General features: G+C 41.9%; 1 protein-coding gene across 1 annotated transcript in view; it reads right to left on the reverse strand.

Annotated features, from left to right (window-relative positions):
* PRELID2 (PRELI domain containing 2) overlaps positions 1-20545 on the reverse strand; it is a gene marked incomplete at both ends in the record, with an annotated part of 59215 nt that extends 38670 nt beyond the window's left edge. The window contains 4 exons of the mRNA XM_084252880.1: positions 4525-4685; positions 6200-6273; positions 8899-8956; positions 20471-20545. Of these exons, the coding sequence (XP_084109006.1) occupies positions 4525-4685; positions 6200-6273; positions 8899-8956; positions 20471-20545 (368 nt within the window). The remainder of the gene's footprint in view (positions 1-4524; positions 4686-6199; positions 6274-8898; positions 8957-20470) is intronic.
* Positions 20546-21064: the final 519 nt, after the last annotated feature.

The following is a 21064-nucleotide window of genomic DNA, read 5'->3' on the forward strand; positions in this document are numbered from 1 at the left end:
ATAAAAAATTCAAGATAGTATATAATGTATGTATTAGAATAAGGCTATGAGTAGCTTCAATAATAATGAAAATGTATTGAACTAAAAACAGCTGCTTATGCCATTAATTTCATATGCATGTTGATGGGGGTGGGGAGTTGTTTATTTTACTATATTCCAAGAGGAATTTCCTTGATATTTTATGAATGTTGAATCAACATATTCAATGTTCCTAACATTACTAGGCTGAACATTTTTAAATCTCAGAAATAAAGTTTGTAGGCATCAGTGGAGATACTCAATGGTGAGTCTGAGAGAAAGATCGTCCTCAAAAGCACCAGAAGCCCAGCTCTGCAACATCACAGAGTAACATCTCCACATGGTGATGATTTAAACTTTGCTTCAAGATAACAGAAAAGTTTTGACTTATCACAAAACACACAAAAAACAAAAACACAGAAAATTGTGGTGAAAGAGCAAAGCCGGGCCTCCCTGGTGGCGCAGTGGTTGAGCACTGGGTTGCGAAGCTGCCCACAGCCTCTGCAGCACCAGTTCGATCCCTGGCTGCTCTCCAGCCACGGGAGGAGGGTCCCACATGGCGCGCAGACCTCTCCTGCCGCCCGCTGCTCCCCTCAGCAGTGTACTTCAGTCCTTCTGGCTGCTCTGCTCCTGGCTCTGGCTTGGTGAATTCTCTCACCCTCCCACGCTTCTGACTGTACCCAGTGCTTGTATAAATAAATAATTAATTAATAAATAAATAAAAAGAACGAGCAAAGCCCAAGAAAATACCTTCACAAGATGATTATCTTTTAGGATCACTTGGATGAAGTAAAGGTCCATTATTAAAGCCAAATCAAATGCAGATCAATCATAATCCAACACAGTACAATAAAAAATCTACTCTAAGGAAAAGAATCAGAAACAAGTAAACATGTTATGAAGTATAGAAAAGTAAATACATTTACATGCTATAAACAAATATGCTATAAAGACTAGTGGCAAATGCAAAATAGCAAAAAATCAGAAGTTTATCTCAAAATATAAGGTCTCACAGGGTGGAAACCAAAGTTTTTCTCTTTCTTCTAAAAAATCTAAAGTAATACAAACGAGTCTCCACTCCCAGGAGTGGAATAGTCCCACAAAGCTAACTTTTAATTTTTTTACTGTTCTATTTTCTGATTTGGCCCCACTGTCCTAAGACTACATAGTGTATCAGCCACACCTCTGACTGTGAACACTGAGGCACCTCCTCCGAGCAACACACATCACAGCCAGGTCTACAGTAGGCGCAGCCACAGCACAGACCGAGAAGAGAAGCCAAAATAGGGGGGACTTCAGCCCCTGCCAAATCCTCGCATTGACCTCTGGATGCTATTCCCTTCAATGCTCAGTCTCGCTCTGGACATAAAACAGAATGGTTCCTACACCCCTGACTCAGGAGCTGAGGCACTGGTTGCTGAGTGAATACAAAATCACAACAGGCAACAACTTCCTACAGCATAATGGTGTAATTATAAACGGTGTTTCTATATTAAAATGATGCATATTAAGGATTAGAATCAAGTCATGTGAAGATTTAATTGATAAGAACAATAAAGGTAATAATACCAACATCAGTGCTTACTGACCCCAGGGGCAGATACTGCACTCTGCTCCCTGCATGTACCATGGCATTTAATTCTCACAGCCCCCTTCTGAGACAGGGCTAGCATCCTCACCATACAACTGAAGGAACTGGGGCTTGGAGAAGTACAGTAAACTTGCAATGGCATGTAGCTATAGTTTCAGAGGTGGGATTCTAACCCAGTTACTGTGCTGTAAGAGGTGGGATTCTATCTGTTACTGTGGGATTCTACCTGTTACTGTGGGATTCTACCTTTAACTGTGCTGTAACAGAGGTGGGATTCTACCTGTTACTGTGCTGTAACAGAGGTGGGATTCTACCTGTTACTGTGCTGCAAGACATGGGATAGCCTATATTAGCCTGAAGGAAGCAGGTCAGCTGAGTGAATAAGGCAGATCTGTCTATTAGACAAATGAGCCAAGCATGGAAAAGCAAAAGACTATGAGGTTGTCTTAGTTCCTGCTGGCTTTCCAGTTCTGGTTCCTGCCCCCTGGGAGGCAACTGGTGTAGAAATATCCCTGTATTCATCTCTTACCTCCCAAAAAAAGACCGAAGACAATGGGCACATTGTGAGGAAAGAAAGGGGTAAGCAGTGTCTCTTTCTTAGTATTTTCCAATTACTTTTTCTCAAGCATCCATCCCGGGCCCGCACAGCCCATGCATTTCAGAGGTAAGCGATACTACCCCTGGTTCTAGGGGCGGATCCTGACATGTTAGGGCCAATCAGCCTCCATTAGTCTTGTGATCCCTCTTATTGGTCTAGGTGATCTAAGTTCACTGGAACACATTTGGGACATTTTTTCCCTTTATGATTGATAGGCAGGTTCCCTTCCTCTCACAGGTCTCCTTCTCTCACTAAATGTGGACAAAGATATATTTTGACCCTAATTGCCACTGGCAGCCATGAAGAAACCCAACTTAAAGAAAAAATAAATGCTCAGATAAAGGTGGAGTCAAAAGAACAGCAACTGTGGAAGTATGGCCCACGTGGTTAAGAGATAACAGTCCCTCACTGAGAGGAAGGGCAGCATAGTTACCAACAGCACAGATTCTGGAGTCAAAAGGTTTGGATCTGCCTCAGATGCTTACTGACATCTTACCTTGTTCAAGTTACTTAACTTCACTAAGCATCTGTTCACAAAATGGGAATAATAGTTGTAACCTCATATGGTGGCTACACGGAGCAAATGAACTTACATATGGAGAGAGAGACACACAGATATAACCACTTAGAACACTGCCTGTTACATGTATAGGTGATTGCTGGTATCATCTGAGATAGGACACCTGTCACTTGCTGTGGCAGGTAGCCTTACTGATGTCCATAGGACAGCTTAACTACAGGAGGTATTCTCTGAGGCATGGACTGCCAAGCTGGGCTACAGAAAAGTGAGGTGAGTGGAAAACATATCACTCCACCTTCCAAAAAGGATACAAATTCCATTCCATAAAAAATTGCAGAAAGAAAATGTCCAATGAAGCTAGGAAAGTGAGAGCGCATATTAGAAACACCCAGCTGTGTGATAACACAGATAGGGGAAAGCTCATGCCCCAGAAGGTGCCACAACTTCAGAGTTGTCAGCAGGAAGGCAAAAATGGATCTATGTAAAGACACACAGAGCAAGGCTTCATCGGGTTCTACAGGAAACCCATTTGGAGACCATCTTTGAATTGAGTCGACAGGCCATGCACAGGGACAGAATGACATCTGGTTTCCCATCACACACCCACACCTGCCAACCAACACACAGCTTGAAGGTCTAATTTTAGACTCAGCAGCCGTCAAGCTTTTTTTTTCTTTAAAAAAATAGTCCATATTTCATCCTCTGGATGCAGTTGCTAGTCATTAGTCTCACAGTCCCTGGCAAAAGGGGAATGAAGGTAATAATGTATCCCTCTTTCTTTGACATCCTCCCAATTACCCACTCTTTCAGAATGTCTGCTTAAAATGCCTTTCTAAATTCATGTCAAGAGCTAAGAAAACATAAGTTTCCTAGAGTCTCAATCATGGCTTTCATCACACATCCTCTGCTCAGAAACCTTTTTGCGGCTGAAAGGATAAAACCCATTCTCCAAACCCAGGGACCCAAAGCACTGCAGAGACAAATCCACCCTTTATAAATGTCCATAATCCTACTTCACCACTTTGCCACGGTGGATCCATGATACTCGGATTCATATCTTGACTCAGCAGCTCATCACCTTGTCACCTTTATTTTAATCTGTGCTTCAAAGCAAGGCAGGTGAAATATCTGGCTTTGACCTTGACATAGCAGGTGCCAGTAAGTAGTGACCTGCTGTATCCAGTGAAAGAAAGTGTATCGAAGTGGACAAGAACATGACAAACCAAAGGTGTAAAAAAAAAAGCAAGTGGTCAAATTTTTCTTTACAGAGGAATCTAGTAATATGTATCAAAACATAAAATGCATACACCTTTGACTCAGATATTCCACTTTGCTCCATATAACTTAAAAGGTTATTGAACAGTGGGGAAATAGGTAACCATAGGAATTTTCATTACTTTTTTTTTGTAATAGCAAGAGTTCAGAAACAATCTACATGTCAATTAAGAATGGGCTAAAAAATTTCTATAAACACACTATATCTGGATGAAAATGGTTTTTTCCCAGAACTGCTTAATATTTTTAACAAGGTACATATTATTGTTCCCAGAATCATGTGATTATTTAAAATTTTTTATAAAAAATACAGAAAAGTAAAAGGTGCTTCTGATGAAAATCTATTATTTGTATGAGTAAAAATTAATGTGTAACTTAAATGAGTTATATATAACCTTATAAGTATGAAATCATACCTTTTCAATATATCTGCATCCCAGTATCCATCCTGTGAGCACATGCATGTGCACGCATACATACATACACACACACACACACACACACACACAGAGGTCATCTTACCAATTTGGATTTTCTGCACTTTCCTGGAAAACAGACTCTTCCTTCATGGATGCATATTGAGTCCATGTGAGACAGTGGCTCTGTATGGCCATGCTTCTTTCCTGAGGATTGAGCCACGACTCTTCTTCTAACTGAATATTAGGCACCTTTAAAATGCTCACCTGTTCAACAAAGGAAAGATGGTTTTCTCAATTTAGAAAAGCAGGCTCATAAGAACTAAATTTGGAGTTGTTCTGTCTTGCATAATTAAGGACAAGTGATCCTGATATATGGACGACAGCTCACCAATGGCTACTGTAAGCCCTCAGTAATCAAACTATGACCTTACTAAATGCTAGTAAGGACATGCAAATGGCCCAGGATTTATACATGCTATACCAGCTCTGGCCTGATTTCCTTAACTGTTAAACACAAAGCAAATTATCAGCCTCCTCCATGTCTCCTCTAGAGCTGGTTATGGCCTTGGGTTGATGGATTCTAATAAGGTCCACTTATGAACCCACATGCAGGACGATATAAGGCAAAATATTTTCTTCATTTTAAACTCTGTCCAGCACCTAGAAATGTATGCTTTCCTAGGCAAAGGAGACATGGAAAACTACAGAGGCAGAATTGTACAAGTCAGAGGTGTCCTTAAATTATTTAAGAATTGAGATACAGGACAAAGTTGAATGCCTTTTTAAATAATAGATTCAAAGTGTGTATATAGGGCAAAGGCAGGGTAACATTCTGGAAAAAGCCAGTGTTAATTTGCTGCATACCCCGCAACATATCTTGCCATCTTTTTCAAAAGTTCATTTTCATTGTCATATCAGCTTTCTTTTCACTGAAGAATGTGACAGAGCTTTAATACATGATAAGGAAGTGACAGAAACTGTCATTTTTTCTACAGACAGCACAGCAATGTAATTTGCAAGCTAATCAGCAGGAGCCCAGCTAGGCTCTGCATCACACAGAATCACTTCCGGTTTGAAACCACATGAGACTTTTTTAAAAAGTACATAGCATGTGTATATGATCACCCCTTCCTAGTAATTCTGAAAGGATGGACTCCCAACAATCCCTCCATCATTCAAGCAACCAGATTAAAATTTTCACTTACCTTTTTCCAACAATCACCAGAGTGCTTAAAGATTTCAAAGAGAGAAAACAATTTGCTATCATGAAGATTTCAACATCAATGCCATAACTTTATAGATATATTCACAATAAAGCTGACCCAGCACATTGAGAGCATTACGTTCCCTGAAATAACTATTCTGACAGTGAAAGAGAAACTGAAGCCTTGCTCTTCCTTACTAAAGAGCAACTATTTACAACCTGCCCACTTGTGATCATTCTCACCTGAGTCATATCCAACAATGGACAGAGAAGGAAAGGCGGTCACTTCATGCAAAATGTCCAGGGTATCTTTTAAAAAAAATGTAGACCTCGATGACCACTAAGAGCCCTGAACAGGAGAGAGACAGAAACCGATAGGAAAAAACCTATCTACTGCGGCATTGCCAGAACTGAGGTTCGTTATGAGACACTTCCTTCCTCTGAAGGGCTGGAGGCAGAAGACTTGGAAAAGTCCTAATAGCCCTTTACATCAGAAAATGCAGCCTCTTTCCAAGCCCATCTGAAAAGTAGCCAATGTTATAGCAAAGCTGATTAAATTTTGAAATGAACTTACCTTCCTTAAAATTTCTGGAACCACATTCTGACAGATTGCAATCCTCTTTCTATAGATGATCCCTGTTGACACATCTAGAAAGATAAAAACTTTACACTCAAAAAACTTTAAGGAAATGTATTTTAGTATTGATGTCAATAAAACTTTTAATACCAATCTCAATTTTCTTTTTTTTAAAAAAGATTTATCTATTTATGCATACAAGAGTGGGGTAGAGGTCAGAGGTGCGGGGAATGAGAGGATTTACCAGACAGACTGGAGCACAGAATACACTGAAATACACTGCTGAGGGGAACAGTGGGCGAGACAGGAGAGATCTGTCTCCGCCATGAGGGTAGCTCCCTGGCCGGGGATTGAACACTTGTTGCAGTGGTTGGCTATAGCTTGATAGTGCTGAGAGTTTAACCCCTGAGCCACCAGGGAGGCCCCTCAATCTCAATTTTCTATGTAGAATTACTAGAGAAAATGTTTAACTGAAAACTCAATTCCTTGACATTTTTCTTGGCCAAATCACGGCAACTACACTTATCTGTGATCAAGGGATGAGGGTAAAACAGCCACTCACACTGCACATTCTAAAGTCAGAATAAAAACTGCAAATTGCTCATGCCCTGACCATCAATGTCAACTCCAATGACAATGGCCAGTAGCTTCCTACTACTCAATACCAACAGAAACAAAGCTTCAACAGAAAGGGAGATCTGCCACCTTCTGTACCAAACATGTTTGTTGTTTTTAAGTTTTATTTGAACTTTGAGGAGTTACATTTTTGCTCTTTGCATCAAACATGTTTTCATGCAAAGATTTCTGACTATTAAATTTAAACCCATAATTAATTGTATTTGTCACACTCTTCTTTCAGCAGAGAGCAGGGTCCCTGTAACTGGAATCATTCTGTTTTGGAACAAACTTTCCAGAATAGTACCAGGGATGTACAAAATGCACACAAGATTTGAGTTAACAAAACAGGAGACCAAGGTGAAGAAAAAGATATATTTTGATGTGCTGTCTTTTGCTCTGTGCATTACTGTGCTTCAGCCACACTCATACCGGGTTTCTCAGTTCTGGCCATGGTAGCCCTGAACCTTGGTCAAACACCCTGACGGTCCAGACACTATAGACCGAATGAGAAACCAGCTCCTCGCCTGTCCCTTGGCACTCCTTTGGCCAGCTCATCCCAACTTTGCAGCACAGAAACTAAAATTGAACTGGCCGCTCTTGGAGACTATAATTAACGTTCTGTGCCACTAGGAATTTGCACATTGTCTCTCACTTGATCTTTACAACAGCCTAAAATCAGGATTGTTATTTTTCTGTTTAGCAGATGAAGAAACTAAGTCACTCAAAATTTTGGATACACTGGTAGTTAATGAAATCAGACCTGTCTGATGTCAAATAACAAGTGTCTTCCACACTACTAGGGTACAAAAAATATTTATTTTTAAGTACACTTACACAGTATAGAAGTACAAATTATGCCCTCACAGGCAAAAGAACAGAGAAGGTCTCAAAGAAACATAATAAACAGTGTATTTCACTCATTTTCTCAAAAGGCTCAAGAGCAAGTCAGACATGGGTCTGGGTGTCTCCAAAAGGTCATGCATTGCCTATAAGCATCATTATAGCTTCCTGCATTGCCTGGTTCCCAAGTTCAGATACTGACAGTGTAAATGCTTCCACTGGAGATGAGAATGACAAAGGAGGACTGAGACACCTACACCAGGGTTTGGCAAAGGACCAAATGGTAAATATTTTAGGTTTTGTGAGTCAGACAGTCCCTGTTGCAGCAACTCAACTCTGCTACTATTGCATGGAGACAGTCACAGGCTATACAGCCATTGGCCACATAATATTTAGGTCAATGGACTGCATATATGACCGTGGTCTCAAAATTCTTGTTGCCAAGTGACATCAGCACACATCCTTAGGGTGCTACAAGATGTCCTGGATGCCCCCTGAATCTCTACACCAGCAACAAAGAGAGTGCTGTTGGAGAGTTACAGACACTGCGTGACATCTGCATATCCACGAACTCGCCTAAGGCTGCGTTTCTTAGAGCATATCCTCTCTGTTAAGCAACACAGGACTATATGTAAAGAAATAGGTATGACTGTGCCAATAAAGTTTAGTATTCACAACCACGGGCAGCAAAAGCATAGCTTGTCAACCTACTCCAATTGACACAAATTACACTGCTAAGTACAGTTATATTTCACAATCTAATCACTATATGGTCATATCTCATATATGGACATGCTATTAATCACATCTATTTTACTACCAATAAAATAATATGTAACTATATGATAAGGATACAGAATGTAACCTTGAGCAAGTTATTAAGTTCTGTGTACTTTGGTTTCTTCATCCATTTAATAAGAGTAACAATAATACCTAACCCATACATTGTTCTGAAGATTGAGTCAATAAAAGTAAGAGTGTCTGGCACATATTAAGAGCTCAAAAATGTTAGCTGTTACAATTGTCATCAACTGTTAATTAAGAAAGTGGCAAGATCATCTTGGGCAAGACTCATGCAGCTCTAATACTGGGCACGCGTTTTGATCAAATGCATAAATATATCTGTTAAAAACATAAGAGGACACACACCATGCGCATGCACATACACGCACACACCTTTAAAAGAATCAGTGTTACTTAATGCTCATCAGTGAAGTAAGGTATTTTCAGGAACTTACCTCGTTTTTCCTCCACGATTTTTACAGCGATGACATTTTTATCCATTGGGTTGGGATACTAAATGAAAACACAAAAAGAAGCATTACCATTCATCTTTTACTAAGTGGATTATTTCATGGTAACCACAGCTATTTGCAGGAATAGTAATTATTTTTCAAGTAACCTGTAAGGCCACTTTTCAGACAAGGGTCTTAATTTTACTACTTGGGCCTATATAAGTGAGATGGTATCATGAGATGAACCTGCCTGTAACCCTGGGGAAAGTGCCCTTAGATCCAATCTATCCCTGGTTGGAGAGGGCAAGGTTATGTTTACCTAAATAATAAATAATAATACTATTAATATTGAACCAGCTTATCATAAACCAGAAGTAACCATTATGCAGACACTGAGCAAAATTCTTTACTTGCGCAGTCTGTTGAAATCCCCTAACAGTCTCTCTCTGGGACTGTGTCATGTGATATCATAACCCCATCTTTCAGAACTAGAAACTGAATGCAGAGTAGACAAGAGGTGAGGGTCACCCAGTTAGTTAGTGGTGGGGCCAGGAAGTTAAATGAAACCTAACATAGAGTGTTGTCTTAAATCACCGCCTGGTGACTGTGTATAAGGGCAGGACTGGACACAGTGCAGGTTTTCTAGGATCCAGCAGCCCAGGTAAAGGAGGAGTCAGAGTCCTCAGTGGTTTTTGCAGCTCTTTTAATGGGATTTAGCAGGTACGTGGCAGGCAGAGGGGCTGGGGGGCCGGGAGGCTGGCAGTCCTCCCAGCCCCCAGCAAATCTTCACTCTATCTGGGCTCTCTGGCATTCTCTCAGTTTCCGTTCATTCTTGGCTTCTGCTGGCGTCCCTGTGACGCCGCCCTTATAAACTCAGTCTCTCAGCCCAGGTGTACCCACTTCAGGTGCCCACCATCAGGCATGCATTCAGGACCACAGGGTTCCCTCATCTATCCTAATGGCGGTAGGGCAGAAAAGCCTGAAACCTTTTACCTACCCTACACTGTGTTAGCATCACAGGAGAATAATCACAGAAGCAGGTTATGCCAGATGATCAATAAATAAGTTATTTATTGATTAAATTCCCTCCAATAAACAATTTGGATGTAACAAGGCTGATAATAGCTACCATTCCTCTCCCGGGCAGTTTACATACATTATTTCATTTTAATTCTCAAATCTCTCCCATAAGGTATATACTGGTTTTTCTCTTTCACATATAAGAAAAACAGCTCGTATAAAATAAATAATTTGCTCAAACGCACCCAGCTAATGAGAGATGAGACTGTGCTTTACCTCCAGATGATTTCTGTTCCCTATAAAGCCAGCCCACCTAACCTACCCTCAATCACCTGAGTTCATCAAGCCCAATCCTTCCATCACTCAGCTACAAAGAGATCTGGGAAGCAGAAGTGCCCTCCACAGAGCCACAGGAAAAGATGGCTGCTGACTCAGGCATGCTGAGCCTCATTTGGACACTTTTCCCAGAGGTTTACAGCTCCCTGCTGTGATCAAAACTGAAAAGAAAATTAGAAGGAAGCTTCATCCAGGACATCATAAGCTGCCGAAAGGGAAGAGAGAGCAGTGGACAGGCTAAGAGACAGAAGATGTACCCTTTATTTGAACTCTAAGTCTCATGAACCCCATGAAATGGTATACAAAAGTCAGTGAGTATGGATCTCTCTCTCTCTCTCTCTCTCTCTCACACACACACACACACACACACACACACACACACACAGCAGCTGTGAGAGAAAGAGAGAGAATGTGTGTGTGTGTGTGTAACAGGTTGATGGATTAGTTGACTTTCCCAGGAACGGTCCATCACTTTCACACATTCTTTTTTTGTTAAAGATTTATTTATTTATTTATACAAGAACGGGGGTACAGGCCAGATTCGCGGGGGGGTGAGAGGATTCACCAGAGACAGAGTGGGGAACAGAACAGGCAGACTGACCAGAATACACTGCTGAGGGGAGCAGCGGACGTGGCAGGAGAGGTCTGCCACGCCATGTGGGACCCTCGCCGGCCAGGGTTGAACCGGCGCTGCAGAGGCTGCAGACAGCTCCACAGCACTGTGCTCAACCACCTGCGCCACCAGGGGAGGCCCGCTTTCACACATTCTTAAAGATATCTCTGGCCCTAAAGACACAAGATTAGAACATAGGCTCTATGCGGGCAGAAATACTACCTTTTTCAGTCACTCCTTTATCTCTATTCCTAGCAGTGTCTGACGTAGCAATACTCAATAAATACTTGCTGCTGAGTGAATTACTGATTTGGAAGATAAACCTCGATGACCTCAGGGATCAGTTTGGAAAGTAAATCCTTCTTTGCTGAGGGACCTATCAGTGAAAAGGGCAGTGAGATCAGTCCTCAGCGGCCTGAACACTTCAGCATATCCCATCTGCAAACTGTCATTCACCTTTCCATCCTGGCAACCACAACCTTGATAACTAATCAAAAACAAAACATGGCTTTATAAATGCATTTATTTCATTCATTTTTGCTCCTTCATGAAATTTAGCCTTAGTGGAGGGTCAGGTGTAGCTATTCCATTCCTCAGCAAGATGCCTCGCTTACACAGCATGCTTGACACAAGGGAACTGAGACTCTCACAGGTTTACTCTGTGTGTGTGTGTGTGTGTTTGTGTGTGTGAATTCAAACTTCACACTATAGTAAAAGGAGTTCGGTTTGCTCATTTTATATTCATAAACACATCCTAACTGAATATACTTTGTAAATAATAGGAAGATTACCAAACTAAATTATGAAGGAGGTTGAACTGTAATCACAAGGGAAGTGAAGTGATAAAAGTTTTCAAGTTCTGATGACTTCTTCACTAAATTAGCAATGAAATTCTTAAAGACTCTAAACTCAAATACTTCATACTTTTATAAAACTTTAATATTTGCTTTTGGAATTGAAGAGCACTGGTTTAAATAAAACTGAATTTCTATGCATTCTTCAGTTAACTTTTTATTACTTACCATGCCTGTAACTGTCCCAGACACTGAGGATATATAATGAAACAAACAAAACTGTAGACTCTTGAGATTCTACATGTTTGTTGGGGAAACAAAATAATGAAGTAATAAATAAATGTAAGGTAAAAATAAATTAGACTAAGAGATAATCGGGGGATAGGAAATAATAGCCATTGTAAAAATAATTAAGGATCACCATTAGACAATGCTTATAAAAAACAAATTAAAAAGGGAAGTTTTATTAGCCAGATACAAGAGCTCCAGTAAAATCACTTGTAAGATTCAAGACTCTTCCTACCCAACTACTTTGGGGATCAAACATAGATGTGCCTCAACTGTCAATAAAAAAATGGGAAAAGAAATTGGAGGTTATTTAAAGTAGTTAAATGTCATCACTCCAAAGGCACATATTTTAACTTTTTTTTAAACTTAAAAAAATGTATTGTACTGAGGCTCCCCCTATCTGGCATTATTTAAAATGATCTGACGCCATCTTGTGGTAGCTTGTGGTAGTCATGATTTAATTCAAGTAAATTTACCTGATGTCTGATAAAAAGGGGGTGAGGGAGGGAGACTGTGCAGAGAGGGCCCCCACTGGGAACACCAACTTGGGAAGACAGAAGCAGGGTGTCAGGTTTTTCTGGGCACCTTCTCAAACACAGTGTGACAATGAAACGGATAAAGTTAGGTCAAGATCAGGCCACTAAGGACTGAATTATCATTCACTGTGCCCATGCAGGGTGCTGAGAGGCTTCCATAGGTATGACCTTGTTGAGTCCTCCACCAAGTGAATAAGCCTATTAACAAGTATTAAGATAAAGATGCTTTGTGTTAAAAACAATTGTGTACAGACTGCAAACAAGCAGGCTCACATAGGGGTTCTTCAGTACCATTGTACACACAGAAGCAAAGTGGCCCAATGACCCAAATACCTGGCCCAAACCTGTGCCTTCCACAGACCTGGCTCAGTGGCATAAGTACTACCAACAGGACATTCAACATTGGCCATGCATGCCATACGCTAGAAGTGATAAGGGATTTTTCAAGATAAATTTTACTTTATTTTGAACTTATGATTTTTTACTATCTTCATAAAATGTATAAACTAACTTCTTTCTCCAAGATATAGGTCAATTGCAAATATAACTAGAAATATTATATGGATATAACAATCTAATAAGGACAAGGAGGCTCTCCTATGTTGTCATTTATCTGACTTTCACTTACTTTTTATATATTAAAAGGTAAGAAGCCAAAAATTACAAAATACTGGGTATAAAACAAAATACACATTAAATAAACACTTAGCTATGGAAAGTGAGAGGCCACGAAATTGAGTTCAGCTGATTACAAGAAAAGTCAATATATTAATGGGAAGAGCTTCATGAAAATATGGCATTTACCTTTCTTATTTACATAGTTAAAACCATAGAAGATTTAAGAAGGCCTGCTCTCAAGAAAGTAAGGAATTATTAAAATATCAACTCTCCAAAAAGCTCAGCAGTCAACGCGTGCCTTTTATAATACCCTCCCATACACAGTAAAAATAAGGGTCTGTGACCTCCAAAGGAGTCACTCACTGTTCACCACCTTTTAAATGACATTCTCCAAGAGAAGGCAAGGAAGCTGACAGATCTGTCTGGTCCTGAAAAGAAGGCCAAGAGGACCCAAAAGAAATCTGGAATATTAACATCACTGTTTTATAAGCATTAAAGGAATCTTTGCTACTCATACTGCTCACAAACATGTAACACAAAGAGGTGGAGCAGCTGCAAAGAGACTTAGTGTTTAGTTACACAAAGAATGCCTCATGAGCTGTGCCAAAATGCCCTTTATGGGCCACATGCAATAGTCTATCTCAGTAGAAAACTAGAGTTGATTTCATATCCAGATCAAAGGAGTAATCAATTAATCAAAATTTTAATGATCAAGAACTAAACATATGTATGTTGATAGGTATTCTGAATGGCTGCCCACTGCCCTTTGAGACCAGAAGAATGATAAAGCAGAAAGAACAAGGACAAGGAGCAGGGACACAGACTGAGAGGCTGCCAGCTGTAGAGAGAGGACAGCAGACCATCAGATGATCCTCAAGGGCCCTTCTGGCCTGAATGAGGAAGGAGGCAAAACAAAGGCCAGCCCACATCGCATTACTCTCTTTCAAATATGTCCTAAAAAATTGGCAATGGTGGGCCTCCGCTGGTGGCACAGAGGTTGAGCGCGTGACTGCTAAGCTGCCCGCAGCCTCTGCAGTGCCGGTTCGATCGGCAGTACTGGTTCGATCCCCAGCCGCCGGCGAGGGTCCCACATGGCGCACAGACCTCTCCTGCCATGCCCACTGCTCCCCTCAGCAGTGTATTTCGTCAGTCTGCCTGCTCTGCTCCCCGCTCTGGCTCTGGTGAATTCTCTCACCCTCCTGCACTTCTGACTGTACCCAGTGCTTGTATAAATAAATAAATCCTTTTTTAAAAAAATGGCAATAGTATAATAAAAAAAATTTGAAGGGAATATTTTATAATTCTGACCTAAAGGAAAATCTTCTTATCTCAGTATTAAATGCATGCATAAATCCAATGCATTTAAAGATATGAAGCTGGGCCTCCCGGTGGCGCAGTGGTTGAGCACTGGGTTGCGAAGTTGCCCGCAGCCTCTGCAGCACTGGTTCCATCCTCAGCCACTGGGCGAGGGTCCCACATGGTGCGCAGACCTCTCCTGCCCCCCGCTGCTCCCCTCAGCAGTGTATTTCGACAGTCTGTCTGCTCTGCTCCCTGCTCTGGTGAATTCTCTCACCCTCCCGCGCTTCTGACTGTACACAGTGCTTGTATAAATAAATAAATAAATAAATCTTTTTTAATAAATAAAGATATGAAGTCCAAAACTAATTTTCAGTACTTTTCAAAAGCACTGCTGTCCAGAAAGACAAAAAAAGACAGCAGAACTGTTGAGTAGAATACCTACCAGTGCCAGGTGTTATGCTTTACATACAGTTATTTCCTTTAATTCTTGTAAGTACCATTTAAGGTAGGTATTTCTTTCGCATTTTACAAAATGAAGAAATAAAAGCAGATTGAGTTTCAGTGATTTACCTAGAACTCTGATGGATGGGTTTCAAACTGAAGTCTCTTGGATTCTAAGACTCCCTTTGTCTGAAGACATGACAACCAAATACAAGGTGGGGTTCCTGGATTGGCCCTTAAACTGGAAAAATGGTTATCAGTAGACATTTGTCAAAATCTGAATAATCTGTCTGTAGATTGGTTAATATGGTTTTGATATTACTCTCCTGAGTCTTATATTGTAACTTGGGGAAGTGGGAAAGGATTGTATGGAAATTCTTAGTTTTTGCAACATTTTGTAAGCCAACTTATTTCTAAATGAAAAGCTAATAAAAAGTAAAATAAATACAGAGTGTTGAAAAACAAAGGGAGTCTTAGAATCCAAGAGATTTCAGTTTGAAACCCATCCATCAGAGTTCTAGGCAAATCACTTTAACTCAATCTGCTTTCGTTTCTTCATTTTGTAAAATGAGAATGAAATACCTTCCTTCAATGGTTCTCACAAGAATTAAAGGAAACAACTGTATGTAATGCATAACACCTGGCGCTGGTAAGTAATCTACTCAATCAATGAAAGGTAGCTGGCTTTGCTACTAAAGAATGAATTAGCATTTTTGAAAATTTAGTTCCATGACTTCAGTCTTTTTCTTGCAATTTACTGTGGTGTAGCATGAAGTAAACTATCCACCTGCAACCCAAAAATATTTAAATGGTAATTTCAATATTATTAGAGGATATTTCTTATTTTCATAGACTAGTCAAACTTTACAAGCTCAGGGTTTACCAACTTAAAATCTGCAGAAGTTTCCACAAGGACACCCTGATGCACCCCTCCGCCTTAGCATAGGGAAAGCGCTCAATCAGAGCAGAGTACTATAGAGAATACTTAACTGGTTTTAAAAAGACAACCAATTGTTTCTAAATAATCTAAAAGCTCTCATATTTACAATTAAAACATGAACCTTGTCCTATACAATATGTCTGTGACACGCCCCTGAGATTTACAGTGAACTCCTTGAGGCCAGAAGCAGGTCTCATGCTCATCTACCAGGGAAAATGATACACAGACTTATGAATGTCTATTAGTTGACATACAAAAAACATTCAACTATAAGTGCTTTGATAGTTTAAAAAAATCTCCTTTTATGCACTGATTAAGCCACAACCTTCAATTTAAAAGTATTTAAGTGGCATTTTTAAAAGTAAGTCATAATTCTAATGACCTTTCCATGCTCCTTCTCTTCTTCATTACTGCAAGTTTTAATATATTCTGCGGAATACTCTCAGCTTCTTATTTTCAGGTTCATAGAATAAATGCAGTAAATTCTTATCATTAGTATTGCTAGGTACTTTAAAAGCACCTATTTTGGACCAACACTAACCTATGCACATTATGTATAAACATGTGTATTATCCAATTTAATTTCCCCCCAACAACTCCAGAAGATACTTGTTGTTTTGCAAATGAAGTAACAAACTAAAACACAGAAAATTAAATTGATGTGCCCCAACTCAAACAGCTCAAAGCAGTCCTCTCCCCTGATGCCAGAGCCCATGCTCTTCATATTCTCCTTCATGCCTAATCTTCTAGAAGAATTGATGATAGGAAGATAAAAGTGAGAAAAATACTATTACAATATAAACAAAAAGATAAATAACCATTGTGTTAAACTAAGCCTATCAATTGTCAAATCATTTATTTTGGAAACACACGTTCACCTCAAATATTTCAGGAGCTCTGACGGCAAAATTGTACCACACATGTAAATGTCAAATGTGCAGGAGAAAAGATAGGATCAGAAATGGAAGCATTATTAATTACCCAATCAACTTTCTACTCTAAATGGAAATAGCCCTTCATAAATTCCCTTTATGAGTTTAAGAGTAAACGCTCAAGCCATTTTTGTTCAGCACATCAGACTCCCAGTTTGAATAAATAAAACCAGAGGGCACAGTACTGAAGCAAAGAAATTATTTTAATTGGTCCATGTTCAGACATTACCCACCATAAGGACATATTCCAGAACCCCACTATGACTTCAGTCTAGAATTACATAGGGCTGTATCCCAGAGGAGTGTATTTCGACCATTTATTCACCAAGGATTTGCTGAGTACCTGCTATGTTCCAAGATCTCTCTGGGTACATGGGAAACATCAGGGGGAAAGCCCATCAAGCGAACACTCTCCACATGATGCATAAAAAAGTAAAGCCACCTGAACAACTCAATGGTAAGATAAACTATAACTTCTCTAGCCTTGAAAACAAATAAGAAAATCCAGTCAACGCAATGGTCATCTGGGTCCTTTTTAGTGACTTTAAATGTCAGATAAATGAAATTAATGAAGTTCTATTTGAACCCAGTTTGTGAAGGAAAGCCCATTAAACAGGCCCACATGAACTTCCAGACGCATGTTTGCAACTTTTGTCATCTATGCAGATGATTTTAAATAAAAGGGCTCCTTTCTGAGGGGCTGATGAGAAGTGGTAAGCTAAGAGTCATACAAAGAAAGAAACCAAAATACACTGTCAAGTGCATTGACACTACATTTTATGGAAAATACAGTTTAGCATCCCATGAATAAACCATTTTGGGTTTCATGGCATTCCTACACGAAGAGTTCAATGAGAAACACTGTATTCCAGGAACAAAGAGTATTGTGTTGTTTGTTTTTCAAGGTGCCATTGAGCTTTGAATGCATGTAGCTAACATTTTGCCTGTGGTATCCAACAGGCAGGTGTAAGAAGAGCAAACATTCCTCAGGTTTTAAAAATAGCAGTATATTATAACTTGGAAGGCAAGTCCTAAAATACCAAAAGCCATAGATCAGTAGACTATTTAAAATAGAACTTCCTCAGTGCTGAAGCAGCTTCAAACATACCATTGTGTAAAATCACATTTAATGTTTCCAGAGATCCTCATAGGATTTTCCCATCTGCCAAGCACTTTCCTTTGAAAAAAAATCCCATAAAGACTATAAGAAAACAAAAGCTTATTTTGCCAAAAAGATAATTCTTACTATATTAGACTTCTAAAAAACAGCATGCTTGTCAAATCATTGCAACAATCTTGGGAGGAAGGTTGGGTAATAGGCATTGCCATTTTACAGATGAGAAATTAAGATCACAGGGTTGTTTTATACAGTTGTGCATGCTGCTCACTGCACAAGGAAATCCAGTCAGGCAGGCCAGTGGAAACCAGACTACATCCACCTAGAAGGGGCACCTTCTTCTAATCTACATATCTGGTCCTTTTCACTTTCCACTAGTCCTGTTTACTGTGAGTAAACAGGATGACCTAGATGATGCCCCTTTCTAATCTGGGCAAGAGCAGAGTATAAACTAGTGAAAACTGTGTCACAAGGACACCCAACATAGCAATGAAAGCACAATCATTGGACTTCACGTCTACTGACTTCCAGTTCACGGCTTTAAGGAATACAAGGTGAAAATTCTCACAGCAGACAGATTTACTGACAACTTAGAAATAGTCTCATGGCCCTCCCTGGGGTTTCTGAAGGGCTGCTTTGTATTAGAATGGTAGTGTAGTGTTGTCCATGGTTGTTAACACTGTCCCATCACTTGATCTTTAGTCTGCAAAAGTTCTTTTCCCCTCCCCTGGCCCTGCCTTCCAAGAGGTCCTCTTTAGTGGCAGGCACTTTACTAAGTATTTATAGGAATTATTCCAGATCCTAACTGACTACAGTTACATAAGTGGCCCTAGCTAAAACATATGGCACACAAAAAACACCCCGCTGAGTCCAGTCAACCCACAGAATCCCAAGAATTAAAAGTTTATCATTAGTTTATGGCACTTAAACACACGGGCAATTTGTTATATAGTAAAGCATAATTCTAACATTATTTTCTCAGCCTACCATATATATATATATATATATATATATATATATGAGACACAAAGGGTTGTCTAAGAGGACAAAATGAAATTGGGATTGTGTAAAGAGAAAAGCAAAGCTGTTTCTGAAACATTCCATTTGCTCAATAATCATCTGAGAGTCTGTTGTAGGCAATGTAGTAAGGGTATGGACTTTGGATTCAGAAATGTTGAAATTCCGGCTCTCCTACCTACACAATGTGGGAACTTAGTAAAGCTGCTTAAACTTCTCTGAACCTCAGTTTCTTCAGACCAGGAAATGGAAGTCAATCTCAACTCTTCCCTGAGGCTGCTGGGGAGAGTAAACAGTCATGGACAAGACAGCACTTCCTCCCCACTCCCTCTGGCCTGAGAAATCCCTCCACTTCAGCCCTTATTTCACAAATAACACTTCTTCAAAATCCTAGCCAAAGGTAAGTCTACACCAGTTTCATAATTTAGTCTTTCACCCATCATTCATCAGAATTTTACTGAGCAGCTAGTAGGTGCTAGGCATTATTCCAAATACTGGAAATCAACCAAAAAATATCAACAAGCTGACATTTCGCGCACACACACACAGGCCTTCATAACAAGTTAACCAACATCCTCCCGCTTCCTTTGTGACCTGCGCCCCCAAAAGCATCACTTCACCTAATGGCAGTCAGGTCTTAATCACCCAAAAAAATTACCTTCTGACCCAGCATCTCCCTTAGCTTGGCTTCCAGATTGCCTGTGGAACCCCAGGAGCTGCTGCCCAAGGCAAAGGACAACTCTGGTAAATCTTGCTTAAGAATGTGAAAGCTGAAGGGGAACGCAAGGTTAACCCTAACCCTGTCACCACACAGATGAAGAACGGAATGCCTGGACACTGGATGCCCCAGTGAAATAACTGAGGGCAGAGTCAGACTAGAGTCCCTGGGGTCCCACCTCCCACCCCTGGGTGCTTTCTATTTTTCAAAAACATTTCCTGTCCTCCTTACACCCCGAGCGATAGTGCCAGAAGCCCTTGAGATAGAGGGTCACTGACACTGATTTGGCGCACAAACAACAACAGCACGAGGAACTTTAAACCCTGTGACAAGCACATGAATTCTTTCATGAACTACCCCTCCCTGCCGTCCTCACCGCCTGAGTGGGTTCTATTATTTCCCCGCCTTTTACAGACGACGGAACTCCGGCTCCGAGCGCGCAGGCCGCCCGCCCGACGCCCCCCAGCTGCTTCACCGCAGGGAAAGTGGCGGTGAGGCGCCACCGTGCTCAGGTCCCAGCGCGACGGCTTCCGCGGCCCCCACTAGCTTTTAAGGGGTTCAAGCAGGACTCCAAAGGTCGACAAGTCATCCTCAACCCCGGCCTGGGTTCTCTGAGGGTCTCCCCGCGACCCCCGGCCCGGCCTCTCCCTGCAGCCGTGGCGGGATGCGAACGTGCCGCCGCGCACGGAGCCTCTCGCGCCTCCTCGACAGCGAACCTTCGAGGAAATCCACGTGCCCCCCGCCCGCGCCTCCCCGCGGCGGGCAGCGGGGCCACGGGCCGCACTTCCGCGTGGGCCTGCGGGGGGCGCAGGCGCGCAGAGGGGCGCGCAGACGGCGGGGGCGCCGAGGGGGCGCGGAGCGCGCGAGCCGCGGGCGGGCCGGAGCGGGGCGGGGCGGGGCGGGTACCTTCCGGAGGAAGCTGGCGACCACCTGCTCGAAGGGGTACTTGTACACCTGGCGCACCTCCACCGTGACCCCCATCCCCGCGCGCGGCCCCGGCGCCGACCACGCCTCGGCCAGCGCGGGCCGCCGGCTGCCACACCCGGGCCGCCCCAGGGGCGTGGGCTTTTTTTTTTTTACTGCCTTTTCAAACTTTCGAAACTTTATTGTCCACTCGGAGAAACAGACAGCCCCGCCCCCGCCCCGCCCCGCCTCCGCCCCGCCTCCGCCCCCGCCCCCCTGTCAGGGAAGCCACGCGGCGGGGGCGCGCCCTGGGACCCGAGCGCGGCGGGGGCACGCGCACAGCGGCCGGGCCCGAAGGTGGTCTCCGCCCGCGGTCCCGCCCCACCCCGGACACGCCTGCAGGCCCGGCGGCTTCTCGGCCCCGCCCCGCCGCTGCGCGCCCCGGAACCCTGGACTTTGGGACTTGGGCTGCTGGCTTGCCCGCGTCTGGGGCCACGGGGTAAGCCCAGCCCAAGGGCACTGTTTGGCGCCCTAAAAAGAAAAGTGAGACTAGAGTCGTGCACTTTGCCCGTCCTCTGAGTTTTGGGGTTGCGAGGG

The sequence above is a fragment of the Talpa europaea genome, assembly GCF_964194135.1.
Source record: "Talpa europaea genome assembly, chromosome: 13".
Taxonomy (NCBI): Eukaryota; Metazoa; Chordata; class Mammalia; order Eulipotyphla; family Talpidae; genus Talpa; species Talpa europaea.